Below are 16,560 nucleotides of genomic sequence, written 5' to 3'. Positions count from 1 at the left end.
CAATACCTATCTCCAGCAATGGCGGCTGGTGGTATATATTTTTTTGGGGGGGGGAGGCGGGAAACAATGCACCCCCCTTAATCAGTCGGTTACCAGCCCCAGCCCCATACTTAGACCATCTGTGGCAGTGCTTCCCTGCGGGCGACAGGTGGCTTCTTCCCCTGCATCTCCTCCTTGGCATCGCGGCAGCCATGCATCTCCTCCCTCTTCCACCTAGGCCAATAGGATCACTTCTGCTTTTGGCCAATTGGGAAATGGGTCTCAGGATCCACTTCCTGATTGGCCGCGAGGAGAATCAGTGTGAAAATAGCGAATATTAATTCACTATCGTCACACAACTGGGTGGGCTCACTGTGCCCCGAGCCCATCCTTTCTTGAAGCCTATTAGGGCCTCTGGCTCTAATCATGTGCTTAAAAAAAAAAAACATTGGAATCCATGCATCTGGCACCCTGCATTTAGATTAGGGGACCAGACGCATGGATAAGGGGGCGGCACCCCTGCACCCTGCATTAGGGGCCGTCACTGATCTCCAGCAACATATAGGTCCCTCTCCTTGAAAAGGCCACCCTAGGCTTGGAGGAGCCTGGAAACATCATCTCATTTCCTTTTGTTCCTTTGGGCACCCTCACATGATATGTTGCTGCATGCAAGGCTGTTCCAGAACTCTCAGCAGTCTACTGGCTACCACTGATTTGCAGCTAAATGTCAGACATTTGTCACTTTCATACCTCGTTTCCGCTTAGATTTGCACTTGTCCTTTTAATGGGTTTATTATGCAGTATACATATGGCACTGTGCTTTCGGTTGTTCCATTTTATTTGGACCTCCTTCTATGATGAAGGGTTGTAGTATGTTAATTCAAAGTGTTTGTTGGTAACCACGTTTTATCATATATTTGATTAGTGTTCTGAGCACATTTTTGTTCTTATAATGGTAATACTGTAAATACTGTATTATGGCCAAAGTGGGCCCCCTCCCACCCGTCATTAGCAGTTTACTACGATAGCACCTACTGTAGCACCCTCCTCCTTCTGAATTGCCCAAGGGAGTCACTTCTTCTGTCCACCCCCTGGTGCTGCATGCTTGTTCCTGGTCAGTGACTCAGACACAGCCAAACAGGGAGGCCAGCAACCTTAAAATGGATGTAAACCCACTCTCATCCTTTTTAAAGTACTGCCACAGTGGTTATCTATAAGGATATGCCTCCTGCATGTATCTGTAGCACCCTGGTGTTTAGGCAGGGTTACTAATAAGTTTAGTTTGCCAGGTGGTCATTTTCCTGGCTAATTGTTAGAAGATCAATTGATTCCCCTCTAATTCTGGAATTGCTGCACCTTTTCTCTTCTGTCACTAGGTGGCACTGTGCTGGTGACATTAGAATGACAAGGGGCTTCGCAAGGTCAGAGTATGAATGGATGGGGTGTCTCAACCAATAGGCAAGGGTTCTTTTAGCCCCTTGGCCTGCTCAGAGAGCCTATTTATTTGGGTGGAGTCAGGTGATCGGTGTTCTGGGCCACCTGGATGGCTGTCTAGGTGGACGTGTGTTATATCGCCCCAGGCTGCTAGGCCGGAAGCCTGAGGCCTATCCCGGGGACACCTGGCTGCTAAGCTGCCTGAGGCCTATCCAGGAGCAGGAGAAGCAGCGTAGGGTTGGGACTGCAGGATTGGAGTCCAACCAAGCTGAGAAGGTTCAGCCTGACGGGGAACCAGTTGTGGTTGGAGGTAGAAGGGAAGCTATTGCCACTAAGGGACCATCCATTACTACAGTAAGTAAGCTTGAGCAAGTACCAGAGCAGTCTTCTCACCAACTGGGGCAGTGAAGAAGTGGGAAAGCTTCAGCAAGTGCCAAGCCAGGGACCCAGCAGGATAGCGGGGGTGACGATTGAGGAGTATACAGCGGGATAGCTGTGGATGAGCTCAGGGGGATCCAGTGACGACTGGGATCTGGAAATCTAGTGAGAGACTGGGAGCTCAGTGAGTGAAGATTTACAGTGAGATACTGTGAGATAAGAAATGGACTGTTCTGTGTTACCAAGAGTTACGTATAACTACCTTCTATTGACTGTTACAAGATTAGTTGCCATAGGAGACAGCGGTCCTAATTATACAGAAGTATTAACAGGCTGGAAGCCTTCCACTGTATAACTGTCTACCTATAGAAGTCTTGGAGTCTGCCAATTAGCATTGCATCTACTCAAGGGCGTCCTGGCCCTAACTCTCTCTCCCACAGTTCTATTAAGAGACTATAAATATTACAATAAATGTTTGCATTCAAAAAGTGACTGGCGTCCAGCATTTCTTCTTGCATCCCACCCACCATGCCTGGTAACCCATTCTACAAAGAAGGATGTCAGCTCTCCCTGACTCAGGAGGTCACTATTAGGCCACTAGGGGTCAGGGCCCTTGCTACATATCCTTACCTGTCAAATGTCTCCCCTTTGTCTGTTTTGAGCCCTGAAAAACTGCAGATTCTGTGGGCGGGTCTCTCGATTGGTGCTCGGTGGGTGGAATCGTGATGTCAGTAGACACTCCTGCGCATGTGCACAAACACAGCCATCTGCAGTGTGGATTCGAAAGAGCTGTGTGGTAGCTGTGAGAGGCTGTTAGAGGCAGAGACATGCTCGTGCATGAGATAAGGAAATCACCTGTCAGTCACAGCAAGAAATGAACACCTATTTCTCTTTGTGTCCGTTTTTATCTTACTGAAAAAAGAGGTGGATTAACCCTTATGGCAAGACTGGGCACAGATGAAATGACATTCTCTGCTGTACCAGCTATGAGTCTTAATAAAACATTTTTTGGGGGGTTTACATCCACTTTAAAGTGTTACTAAACCCACAACAGTAAAATCAGTCTGTATATACAGTAACGCATGCGTGTTATACTCACTGTGGAACCTAAGGGGTTAATCCTTTGCATTGTGTAAAAAGACTGTTTGATCTTGTATGCACAGATCCTCCTTCTCTTCCATTGACTACAGAACAGGTCTGGATAAGACAGAGTTACTGGAGTCAGGCTGCACATGCTCAGTTTGGTGTGTATTGCTAGATAGGTTTTTTTTTCTTGAGAGAGTGCATGTGATCAGCACAGGGCCAATCAGCACTGTCCAGACAGAGGTTCAGGAGTCCTTGATCCTGATAGGACAGCTCAGTGCAGTATGAGAACTCCTCCTACAAGCTTTAACTAGGCACTGATAGAAGTCACAAGACTGCTAGATACTGCTGATGAGAAAAGGTATTTAGCAGTTTATATTTATTAAAACTATTGCATTTCCATGTTCTGTGTACTGTGTGAGACCAGATATAGTGAATGCAGGGTCCTGGGTTTAGTAACACTAAAGTGGATCTAAAGTCCACAAATAATTACTTTCCCGGCGATGGTCCAACATCCCTAGGCCCCTCACCAACACTAGCTTCTTCTAGGTGCTGGTCTTCAGCTGTCTTGGAGTGGCATGAAGGTGATGTAATTCCCATGCATGTGCAGGAGTTCAATCATCCCAGACAGGCACCGTTGCGAAAATGAGCTGTGCATGTGCAGCTCTGTGTAAATTTTACAGAATATTGCAAGCAGGCAGGTACATTTATGTTATTGCACAAGAGATATTGCATGTTTTATGTGATAAAAACCCTGCTGTTTCATTTTGATTTTAGATCTGCTTTAAAGCTCCACTCCTTGCTGCTCACCTCCTCTTCTCTGCATTGGCATGCACTTCCCATCTACAATGGCTAGTTTTGCTTAGATGTAACTGCCATTCCGGGGCAGTAAAGGGCGATAAGCTGGGGAAGGGGCACAAAGTAAATGAGTTGCCAAGCCCACACCTTGTACTGGGGCCACTATACCTGTAACCATGTCTATGTCTACATTTGTTATGTCCTAATTTACTTAAAGTCCAACTCTGGGCCTGGGCCCTCCTCTTGCACCCCCCCCCCCCGCCCCCTCCCATTGGAGTAATCCTTCACCAATAAATAAGAATACCTTTCTTTCAAGTGTCTGGTCCAGTTCCTTGACGTCACAGGTCTTCTTCATTCTCTTCTTCCTCTGGTGCTGGGTGGATCCTAAATACCAAAGAGAGTAGCTCCAAATAATGTTACGAAACCTCTTTCTGCAGCATTCTCCTGTGTATTGCAGTGCATGCACTGTGAGTGCAAAGGAGGGGTGTAACCTTGACCTCCTGTGCCCACAGTAAGTAGTTTGAATGACACTGGGTGTCATTTAACATAGAAGAGGAGCAGCACAGCATCACTGGATCAGTGTGCCTGCAGGAGAAAGTACTTGAGATTGGGTAAGTAAATTACCCTGTGTAGATTTTTTATTTTTACAAGTGGCTGGGTTCTGGTTTATTTTATTTTTTATTTTTTGCCCAAGTGTACGCAGGTGCTTAGCAAGAGACAGAGAATGATTTAGGACACTGTGTTGCAATGCTGTCTGTGCTCCCATCAATTTCAGCTGAATGGGTTAGCATAGCACTAACTTCTCTGTCCACCAAGGGCAGCTGACAAGCAGAAGGAGCTCAAAAGACTTGATGGTGGTTAGCAATAAATCATGAGAGATGTAGTGCAGGGGAAGGATCATGCTATGGAAGTCGATGTACTATAGAACTACAATTCCCAATGTGAGCTGGGCATAGAAAGAGCTGAATTATCACAGACTGAATACCAAGGGATTTCCCCCCCTTGCTGCAAGGTGACCATGGTGTGCACATCGCTGCTCCTGTGTGGACATAAAACTGCTATAACTCTGCGGCTGTGAGCTGAGAACTGGAGTTGATTCTGGCAGATGAGTAGTGAGCTGGTATCTGAACAGGACCCTTGTTACTGTATTGCTGGGACTGGTGACAGGACACTGCTGCCATTAACTTGGTGCCAGCAGAGAGACTGAGCACATAGGGACTGACCATCGAACTAGAAGCATTATTTACCACGTGGACTTTACTGGGGCTGTACATGTGCATGTGCAGCACCATAAAGACTGGGCCCCGATGATAGCTGGCTGAAGAAAGTGTGATAAAGACTGCTTTAGAACTGAAGAACTTTGTCTATTGTCCATAGTAAGAGATACCTCTTTAGAGAGTTTTAAATTTCATTGCTGCCATTCATATAGAGTGCATTCTAAAGTGGATACAGCCTACTGTTTACAGAGGAGGTAGCACAGTATTAATCATTGCTGTTACTGTTTTCTAATGCCATTACTTATTGCTCTTTTTTTTTGATTACCAGGTTTACTCTAATTTAGCTGCTTAGGACTCTATTCAATGCTGCTATAGCCTATTGAACATATTGTCTAGTGAACTGTGATTGCCCTAATTCTTTACTTACTCATTTATGTGTATACTACTATTTCTTGCAAACCATGATCTTTGCTTTTTGATAATGAATCTTCGTTGTGTGCAGGGTATCTATATACAGTGGAACCCCGGATTGCAAGTAACGCGGTATACAAGCGTTTCGTAACACAAGCTATTTTTTTTGTTGTTGTTTTGCAAGACTAGCAGGATTCAAGCTGCTGGGTTGTGCCGTACCACATTTGGACAGAGGTGCGGGGGCGCCAGTGACGCGGGGAGACACTCAGAGACGCTCAGAGACACTCGGAGATGCTCTGAGATACTTGGAGACACTCGAGTGTCTCCGAGCATCTCCGAGCGTCTTCGAGTGTCTCCGAGCGCCCCCGCTCCTCTGGCCGCATACAGTACTGCATACATCAGCGGTGACTGTGGAACCAATTATCTCAGTTTCCATTGATTGATGGGGAAACCTGCTTTGATATACGAGTGCTTTGGATTGCAAGCATGCTTCTCGAACGGATTGTGCTCATAATCCAAGGTACTACTGTATGTGTTCCCAGTAGCAATGCAGTATCCAATTGCTTAATCTGGTGTGTCAGCGGGGCTGAGATTGTTTGCAGAGTCAGCCTAGGTTCACATTGGTCCAATTTGGCATGCGATTTGACATGTCAAATCGGCAGCTATTGCCGGCAATGGGAATTGCTGCACCGATTCCCAAAAGTAGTTCCTTTACCACTTTTGGCAACTTCGAGGGGCGATTTGTATAGACATCCGTGCAGGAACCCGTACAGATGTCTGTCAAATCGCCCCAGAAGTCGGACTGCATTGCGGGGATGAAATCGTGAGTTCAGTTGAACTTGCACGATTTCTAACCCGCAGCAATGTGAACCTAGGCTCAAGACAGAAGAACAAAGAACCCAATCTACCAAGCGGCTCCTGTGGGGGCAGCGTTACACAAGTTAGACTTGAGCTTTAAATTACTGATTTCAGGGAGACTAAATCATTTTGTATTTGCCATCTCTTAAGACACAAGCCCCTTTCTTAATGTACACTAGAGCATAGTAACATACATTTAAACATTTTGAGAAACATGTAAAACAAATGACTGCATAGGAATTGATCAAGCAGCTTTATTCAAATATTCAAAAGCATACATGCAGTCTGCATTGGTACTAACATTTTTTATGCCCAAGAATGACTTTGATTCTTGTTACTCAGACTTTTGGGTCCAATACCAATGTAGTGAATAAAGATTTCTGATTGGATCCACATGAATAATTTGTAATTGCTCTGGTAATTATATCATCATTTTAACCCCATCTTCATTTCTTCCTCTTCCCCAGCTTTGTGGTAGGATCTGATGGATACCTTTATGAAGGACGAGGGTGGCTCTGGGTGGGAGCTCACACAAAGGGCCACAACTCTATTGGGTATGGTGTGAGCTTTATCGGCAATTTCATGGCTTCAGTCCCTGAGGATCCCATCCTGAGCCTGGTGAGAGATCGCTTCTTGAGCTGTGCAGTGGTGTCTGGGTATATCACCTCCAACTACACTGTTCAAGGCCACCGACAAGTAGTAAAGACATCCTGTCCAGGAGATGCCCTCTTTCAGAAAATCTCTGCTTGGAAGAACTTTAAGGTATGAAGAACCACATAAAACCTTCTAGTGTGATTAATAAACACCCAAAGCATTTTTGGTATACTACATAATTCCATTGAAAGTTCACAATTTATATCACATTACACATGTGAAAGATTCCAAAAATTAAGACCTGTTTGTTTCTGAGATTTCTCTTTAGCAGATCATAGATGAACAGGCTCATCTGAAAGTTATAATAAAAAATATGATCACCCCCACCAAAAAAAAAAAAATAGGAGCTTGACAGCTAAAGCTAAACTTATGAGCATGCAGGTTGAAAAGAATCAGTGATTTTTTTTACAATGTGTAAAAAAAAAAAATAAAATAAAAAGTTTGACCAAAGATTCTTAAAAGTAAAACAAAATTACAGTATTTGCAGCTAAATGTCTGGTTTTGTGTTTCTGAACCAGCAATCTGCTTTCAAATAAAAGAAATCCAGGCAGCTCTAAAGAGTCCTGATCACTTTTATACTACTAATAAAGTAACACCACATCCATTCCCTCTTCTGTAATGAATCCAGGAGCGGCATGAGATATATATATATATTATATCCCTTCTGGGTTCAGAGCTGTAATTGTCCGGCTATTGTAGCCAGGGAAGCAGCTAATCAAGCATGTTCTATGGTTGCCTAGCTGCAGTGGAGGGCAGGAGAGACATTAGTGGTCTAATAGATCCCTGATATCTTTAAAAAGAGGACCTGTCACCTGCCAATGCAATCACATAGGGAACTCGTTAGTCCCTTGTGATAGATATAAAGTTAAATGGCCACGCACCTGTAACCATAAGTCGCACCACACATGTAAGATATCACCACGAATGTCGAAGTGAGCCCTGGTTCACATTAGTGCGTTTTGAAATGCGATTTGACATGTCAAATCGGCGGCAATTGCCGTAATGGCACCGTCCTAATCGGTGCGACGCTGCATTTGCAGCGCCGCATTGATTTAAAAAAGCAGTTTCTGTACTACTTCTTGCGATTTCAGGGTTCTATTGACACCTGTGCAAAAACCCGCACAGATGTCTGTGAAATCGCCGCCGAAATTGGGACTGACATGCAGGAGTGAAATCGTGCAAGTTCAGCTGAACTTGCACGGCTTCATTCCCGCAGCTCATTGTAAACCAGGGCTTAAAGCAATAATTTTAGTACAGGCATACCCCACTTTTAAGTACACAATGGGGTTTATTTACTAAAGCTGGAAAGTGCAAAATCAGGCTCAGTTCTGCATAGAAACCAATCAGCTTCCAGGTTTTATTACCAAAGCTTAATAGAACAAGCCGGGGTTAGAAGCTCATTTGTTTCTATGCAGAACTGAGCCTGATTTTGCACTTTCCAGCTTTAGTAAATAAACCCCATTGTGTACTTAAAAGTGGGCTATGCCTGTACCATAGTCCGCTTTAAACTGATGATCTGCAATGACTTTTAAAATATAACTGATAGACAATTTTATGACTTGACATGTTTGGTATCTATTTACCCAATCCAACCAGTCTTATGTCCTGTACACATGAACGGATTTTCTGACAACAAATGTTGGATGTGAGCTTGTTGGCGAAAAGTCTGACCGTGTGTATGCTCCATCGAACATTTGTTGTCAACAAATGTTGGCTAGCAGGTTCTCAAATTTTCCGCCAACAAATGTTTGTTGTCGTACTTTACGATTGTGTGTACACAAGTCCGTCAAACAAAAGTCCACGCATGCTCAGAATCAAGTACGAGCCGGAAGCGCTCGGTCTTGTAAAACTAGCGTTCATAATGGAGATATCACGTATGTCTTGTACATCACTACGTTCGTAATTGTTGGCCAACATTTGTGTGACCATGTGTATGCAAGACAAGTTGGAGCCAACATCCTTCGAACAAAAATCCACAGTTTTGTTGTCGGAAAGTCCGATCGTGTGTACGGGGCACTATACTTAAACTAAAATTTGGGTATTATATTGTGTTTGTTTGCTCTAAAATTCATTTTAACTTATTTTTCCTGCTTTTAGAAAGTATAAACATATAGACCACTTAGTCAGAGTTTTTGTTAACTGTCACATACATTTGGCATGGGTTTTAGTGATGTCTGGTTAATATTGTAGTCTTTTTCATATGAGCAGTTGTTAACAGGCAACACTAATGATTTGTGTTCAATTCAAGTTTATATTTTTTTTTCTTGAGTTTACACGTTAATAAACTGATGCTTTCTATATTGTTTTGTTAATTATATAGAATCTTTATTTTATAAGTAAACATTTAATGCAGGGTGCCTGAAAAATACACTGTTTTGCAGTGCATGCTGGGCTTTCTAATCAGCTCAGCACTTGTTAACTTCCCTGGCGGTATGATTATTTCATATTTTTGATGCTGAAAGCGGTACAATTATTTTGCATGGAAATTTGGCGTTTTATATTGTAGGCCTCTAATTCTTAGGAATAACTCACTTAAATATGTCCAAACCAGAGTCTAGTAGATATCTCGGGTATGATAAAGTTTGAAACACAAAATCATAAATTAAAATATAATAAATAACCATAAATAATTATACCAAATAATAATATAATAATAATAAAAATTATTCAATAATGTAATCAAATCAAAAACACTAAAATTTGCTCAGTTGCAGAATTGTCACTGTCATTACTTTTCAGTGTTTGATGACGGATCTCCCCACGATTCACTATCGCTCAATTCTGCGAGTGATTCTAATTTATTATCGCTGTTTTCTAGCTGGTCTAAAACCCCTTTTGATGTAAAGGGACGGTTTTGTTTGCTATGGACAATCTCCAGTTTCCAGGCAGAAAGAACAGTTTTTATAATATAAAACTGCATGCATGGCACTAGAGAAACCACTGGGGACAAAAGGGATGTGAAATTATTTGATACAGTAATGTAATCTGTAAGATTACAGTATACTGTATGTATTGTGTGTGTTTCACTTTTTGAATTTGGCGCCGTTCTCCGTCCCCGTGCGTCGCAACGCTCGCAGGGAACGGAGCCCGACTCCGCGATGAATTGAGCGGAGGACAAGCCGCTCACACTGCGGGGAGACATTGCAGGATAAAGGGGAGAAGGTAAGTAAGCTCTTACTGGATCCTGCGATACGATCCCGAGTGTGGCTCGGGGTTAACGCTTTTGGTTCTGAAATTCCACCCCGAGCCAGACTCGGGGATACTGCCAGGGAGGTTAACAGATTAACCTCCCTGACGGTATTCCCAAGTGTGGCTCGGGGTTAAATTTCAGCACGATTAGCGGTAACCCTGAGCCACACTCGGGATTGCATTGCAGGATCCTGGTGTAGTATACTTACCTTGTCCCCAGGATCCTGCGATGTCCCCCCGCGCTGTCTGCGGGCTCCGTCCTCTACCGAAAACTCTCTGTGCCAAGCTCCTTTCCCTACAAGCGTTGCGACGCATGGGGGCGGAGCCTGGCGGCAAATTCAAAAATTTGTAAAAATCATAACACATACTTCTTAATCTTACAGATTACAGTACTGTATGAAATCATTTCACTTCCCTTTTGTCCCCAGTGCTTTGGCCCATGTCCTGCATGCAGTTTTATATTATATATACTGTTCTTTCTGCCTGGAAACCTGAGATTGTCCATAGCAACCAAAAAGTGTCCCTTTACGTCAGAAGTGGCTTTAGACCAGCTAGAAAACAGTGATAGTACATTAGAACACTTGCAGAATTGAGCGATAGTGAATCGTTGGGAAATGTATTTTATTATTGTTATATTTTTTTTTTTTTTTATTATTTATATTTATTTATTTTATTATAATTTATGATTTTGTGTTTCAAACTTCATCATACCCGGGATGTCTACTAGACTCTTGGTGGAAACATTTAAGTGTGTTATTGTTAAGAATTACAGGCCTACAATATAAACCGCCAAATTTCCATGCAAAATAATTGTACCGCTTTCAGCACCTAAAATCCAAAATAATCATACCGCCAGGGAGGTTAAAAATGAAGACAAGCACTGTGTCTACTAGGAGGCAACAAGAGAAAGTGTCCCCCTCTGATCATGCAGGGCTGGCACTGAGCAACATAGATGAAAGCCTGGGTGCCTTCCTGAGCATAGTAATGCTGTAGGCTTCCCATTTAGTTGCTGGATACCTGGTGATGTCTGAGAAGTAGCTAAAGCTGCAGCTTGTAAAGAGCCTCCAACTCTACCAAAAGTGTCGGTAAAAACTAGAATACTAAATTAAAAACAGACTGATTCCAGGCAAAGAGCTATAGTATGTATCGCATGCCTACAGCGTGTACTATTGCGACAGAGTCTCTTTAGTGTTTTAAATGTTGAGTAACATATCATTTATTTTCTTTACAGGAATCCTGACAATGATCTTTTCTCGGCTGTCAACCTGCCTCTATCGCATCTTGTGCTGCATTTAATAAAATTTTCATGATAACAACGTGTTCTGTGAATTATGTCAGATGTTTGTTACCACAGTCTCGCCCACCCCTCCTCATCACCGGCCTGAGTTGCTGAAATATATTCTAACACCACAGGTTGACTGTTATTTGAAAAAAAGCTCCAAAAAAAGTTTATTTCCTGTTGTGAGGGTAGAGAGCGTAGGGGAAAGACAGATCACAGATAGACAGTAATAGAGAGGAACATAGTAATGAGTAATAGACAACCCGTTGGGTTGTAAATAAAGGACACTAACAGGACGGGAACCAGACAGTTTGTGTTCAGTTTGAATCACATAAGAGAGAAGGGAGCAAAGAGGAATTGCAAGCGAGCTTGATGAAACTGAAAAGACATCAGATACGATAACATGCTGAAGAAGAGGTAAAGGCTGAATGGTGCTTCAAAGAGGACTGAGACTTATATAGAAAACATCAATCTGGTCTGAGAAAGACCTGTGCTACATCTCATAGCCATCACCGTTATCTGGGGCACAAGATGGTGGAGCCTTGTGAGGAGCTGACAGACCATGAGTCTAGCGTTCCAGAACTCAATCCTATGGCCTCCTATCAATGGAAAAGCCGAAATCGCAGTGTGTGGAACAGGTTTCAGGACTGGAGAACCTCGTTTATTACGCAACATAAGCCATCCACAAAAAAGCAGTCAAAGCCATCCAATGAATCAAAAAAAGGGAGCTTTGCACGTTACCTGGGCTCAGTCTCGCTGCCGCAGAAAAGAAGGAAGAAGGACATAACGGAGCTAGTTGAGGTGACTGAGGGTAAGTAGAGAGGTGGGAGAGGAAGGATTCCTGATTTAGGACAATTAACTTTATTGGAGCCTTAGTAACATCTCCATAAACTGTTAAAACAAACAGGCCTAGACTTTTAGGGGTTGATTTACTAAAATTGAAAAGTGCAAAATCTGGTGCAGCTCTGCTTAGAAACAATTTAACTTCCAGGTTTTTTTGTCAAAGCTTAATTGAACAAGCTGAAGTTAAAAGCTGATTAGCTACCATGCAGAGCTGTACCAGATTTTGCACTCTCCAGTTTTAGTAAATAAACCACTTAGTGACTAAAACTGAATGTTGAAATGAGAATACTGTCACCATTTTTGATAGATCAGGCAACCAATCCCATATCGTATGTGTCTGCAGACAGCCCTGGGTAACCATTCAGTAGGGTGCCTGGTCAGTTGGGCAGGGTCAAACACCTTGTATGCTCACTTATGTTATCGCATTGAAGTCTGCCTCCACTTTTTTGCTTGTCCCCTCTCTACAGACATGATCGTCTACATATGGCAGAGCAGACTATGTTGTTTATGCAGCAGAATAGAAAGTTTTTCCTGAAAACCATCAGATCATGCATGTATGTCCGAACTGTCATGCTATATCTTTAGCCACCCTAAATCGGTTGTCAGTATAATAAAACTGTATGATAAACTGCAAAGAAGACATTGAGTATTCACTTCCAGGAGTGTTAGTTTCCTAGTCCAACATTGTCCTTAGTGGTTCCATCGGCTGGCCACAAGTTTTGTGCTGCAATCACACAAGTGGGAACCACAGAGTGAAGTGGGGGACCAGGGAATCAATATTTCTGGAGTTTTTTAATCCTGTCTAATTTTTAGCTGGTGATTTCTCCTCACTGCTACAGAGACCAGCTGTGTGGGCAGCCGGGAAAGTGAATATTTATTGTGCTTTTTGCAGGGAACCCCTCTATCATACAGGTTTTTTTTTATCAATAGAGTTGCTTTTATGCTAGATTATAAAAAAGGATATTGAGGAACCTGAGAAAATGCAAAGAAGGGCAGCCAAACTGATAAGCAGCATGAAGGAGCTCAACTAAACAAATAGCTGAACTGCATTTATTCTCTCTTGAGTAGCAGCGATTAAGGGGGAATATGATCGTCATGTATACTGTACATACAGTAAGTGGGGCATATAGTGGATTTGGTGTGAGGCATTCACTTTAGGGTCATTAGAAAAGACAAAGGGGCATTTATGTCTTGGAGGAAGAGACTGAACCTCCACATATGGAAAGGTTTCTTTACAGTAAGAGTTGTGAAAATGTAGAACAGACTCTTTCAGTTCTAGCCAGCTCAGTAGATTGTTTTTAAAAGAGTTGGATGCATTCCTAAATAAACAAATATTTATTTTTTCCCCCCTGTAGCAAATTGAACCATGCTTTATAGGTATGTTTTGCCTTTCTCTGGATCAAATCTGGGTATAAGGTTCTGTATATGGAGGTTTTCCATGTACTTATTTTTTTATTTTATTTGTTGAAGTACAGTAGATGGACTTGTCATTTTTTCAACCTAACTACATAAGAGTCATATTTTGATCTGTCAGATCAACAAAAGTTGCCTGCATGTAAAATAAAATGATATTTATGTCCCTTGACACTACACAACAGGTGAATATCATTAATCTGACATATCACACTCTGATGGCGTGTGGCCAGATTCAGTGTTTCTGAAGGCAGGCTTTGTTGATGAAAGCTGCATTTTGCATTTGAATTTAATGCTACTCAAACGATCACAGTGTAGTGTAATAGAAGCTGTATTTGTTTTACTGTATGCCAAATGTATGATTTTACCAGGCTTGTCAAAGTTCAATCCCCTGGACAAAGGTAGACTGGTGCACTTGACATGCTGATTTTTATGCCTGTTCCGGTCTCACAAAGAAGGCAACTTTTTTTTTTAGTAACATCTGCTTTATGTTCTTTCGAGTTGTATACATTTTTTTTTTTTACATTTAGAGCAACTAACAAGATTTGCATGTGGGAGTCAATGACTACGTGCACTGTATCGACACATGGGAACTATGGTTTGATAGTGACAGGCCTGCAGGGGAATATATTATATTAATAAGGTGAATTGGAGATACATAGGCAAGAAAATCTCAGTCCTATCTACATGGGCTACAAATGGCCAGTCATATATAATAACAACGCAATAAACAGTCAATTGTTACAACGCCTGAGCAACAAAGGAGTAGCCATTGTAATACATAAGCAACAAATGGGTAAACAGGGCCGCTGGTAAGGCAGTACAACTGGTCCTTTTGTACTGGGCCCAAACCTCATCAGCTAAACAGGGGGGCCCAGGGCAACTTTATTGTTCGTTTCTTCCTAAATGAAGAAATGGATTTTACATTGTCCCTGATTTTGAGGGACTGTCCCTGATTTGGAACAAAGTCCTTCTTTCCTCCTCATTTGTCCCTCATTTTGGTCTGATCTATATAGTTATACATAAAATGCACTACTTATCTATCAAAAAGTGTTTCCCAGTGCTAAACCTTTTATCCAGTTTCTAAATTGCAACAGCCAGTATAAAGGAATAGTAGTGGTAAAAAAGCACTTGTGTGTTTAACCAATCATTTTTTTGTACAATTCTCCTTTAAGGAGGGTGTGGCAGGGGGTGTGTCTTATGCCTACATACTTTTGCTAATAGGTGTCCCTCACTCCCATCTCAGAAAGTTGGGAGGTATGGATTTTACTAGACCACACCCCTACTCCTACTTTTTTACCAGGGCTTATGTTACATTTCCCTGGGCCCCATCAGGTCAACAGAGGTGCCCAGGAAGGGGGAATTTTTCATTAATTTTCGAGGCATTGGGAGGTAAAGTCAGTGTCACTGTTTCACTGCTCCCCAGGGGGGTGGATGGGGTATAGGCAGGGGTGGGGGGGCCAAGTCAGGAAGGTTGTACAGGGCCCCATGATTTCTAACAGCAGCTCTAAACATGCAAAGAGTTAATTGTTACAATATGTTGGCAACAAATGACAAACATCCAATATGACAAAATATGGGCAAGTCCCTCAGGGCCAATTCATCCAGCCACCCCCAATCAACCCCTCCCCCCCAATCCTCTGTCCAGGAAAAATCATGTTTGTTACCACAGCACTGTAACACAGCTGACTATCTCCCCGTGCTCCTTCTTCTTCTCCTAGTCTGACGTCTGCTATACATGCAGCGCACTACCCCCGTAGGAGCTGCTAAATTAGTTGTACAATCTGCCATTCACCCATACTGCCATACACACCACAACCTATGAGATAGAAAGAGTCCATGTTAGGATTTCTTACTTGATCTTTATTTGTGAGATTAACTTGAAGAGATCTAGAGATGAATGAGATGCCCATGAATGTTTCAGAAGAATAGGTTATCTTCCATGGCCTTGGCCTTTTTAGTGGATTTCCCCTGTCCAGTCCTTACTGCAACTATTGATTCCAATTTACAAGACAAATCACTCTAAATGATTCCCCCTGTAATGGTGCTCACTGCAGACTATTGCTTCTTCTGTTATCAATCTGGCTGAAGATTTACTACTCTGAATAGTTCCTCTGTCCGACTGATTAGGCTTCCTTTGGGGTATTAATTATTTAAGGTCAAATACCTGCACCATCTTCTTTATGACCCGCATACCAACACCCTTTTTGGGGTATTAATTCTTTAAGGTCAAAGACCTGCACCGCCTTTTCCATGACCCGCATATCAACATCCTTCAGTCTCTAAACATGCTTGATACTGTATTCCTTGAATGCACAGTATAAAATCCTTCCTTTAGCTCCTCTGGGTTTGCACTCCCTTTGCTCTCTCCCAATCAACAGTCCATGTTCTACTCACAGAAAGTCGATCACCCAGTTCTTCTTCCCCTGCTTTGCTCCTACTTCCTCCTTCTCCGACCGGCACATTCCCGCCTGGGAACGCCCGGTATCCTCTCAGCGACTACATGCTGACTTCTTCTCCAGGGCCTAGGCACTTGGCCCCCCCTGGATTCTCCTCCAGCACCAGGGCTCCGGGATCTCTGAACTCCCGGGCCACAGGGCTTCCCTTGTGGACTCTGAATCCTGACTCAAACTCCTACGACTCCTCACAGAGCATGTGACCCTCCCCTTTAATGAGAGACCTCCCCTTGACCATGGAAATTAACCATTGGTCAATCCTCTCACATGGGTTTCCTGCCACTCAGGTCTCCGCTTATCCTCTCTTTCCAGCAGAATCCACTGTTAAGCAGAGAAGGTCTCCCTGAGCCCAAGTGTAGGCGGCCACACCCCCTTCTATCCCGGTACTTCCAACCCTGAATTAAACTTCAGGCCCAGTAAAGAACACAGGCCTGGCTAAATTTACCTGTCACTATATTCTACGCTATCAAAATAAACAATAAAGCACCTACCTAAAGATAGAGGGCCCTACATACAGTAGATAGCAAGAAGCCAAAGCTGGCTGAACCAGCTGCCTCCAATCTGATAT

General features: G+C 42.9%; 2 protein-coding genes across 4 annotated transcripts in view; both read left to right on the top strand.

The window, feature by feature from the left end:
- Positions 1-11,379, top strand: part of PGLYRP2 (peptidoglycan recognition protein 2) — a 94,192-nt gene extending 82,813 nt beyond the window's left edge. For all 3 annotated transcript variants that reach the window (XM_073622403.1, XM_073622404.1, XM_073622402.1), the window contains exons 5-6: positions 6,626-6,920; positions 11,233-11,379. In XM_073622403.1, coding sequence (XP_073478504.1) covers positions 6,626-6,920; positions 11,233-11,241 — 304 coding nt within the window. In that variant the 3' untranslated portion in view covers positions 11,242-11,379. The remainder of the gene's footprint in view (positions 1-6,625; positions 6,921-11,232) is intronic.
- A 51-nt stretch (positions 11,380-11,430) lies between these two features.
- Positions 11,431-16,560, top strand: part of RASAL3 (RAS protein activator like 3) — an 85,567-nt gene continuing 80,437 nt past the window's right edge. The window contains exon 1 of the mRNA XM_073622401.1: positions 11,431-12,091. Coding sequence (XP_073478502.1) covers positions 11,812-12,091 — 280 coding nt within the window. The 5' untranslated portion in view covers positions 11,431-11,811. The remainder of the gene's footprint in view (positions 12,092-16,560) is intronic.

Source organism: Aquarana catesbeiana, linkage group LG03 (assembly GCF_042186555.1).
Source record: "Aquarana catesbeiana isolate 2022-GZ linkage group LG03, ASM4218655v1, whole genome shotgun sequence".
Taxonomy (NCBI): Eukaryota; Metazoa; Chordata; class Amphibia; order Anura; family Ranidae; genus Aquarana; species Aquarana catesbeiana.
The sequence above is the reverse complement of the archived record's forward strand: the minus strand, read 5'-3'. Positions and strand labels throughout refer to the sequence as shown.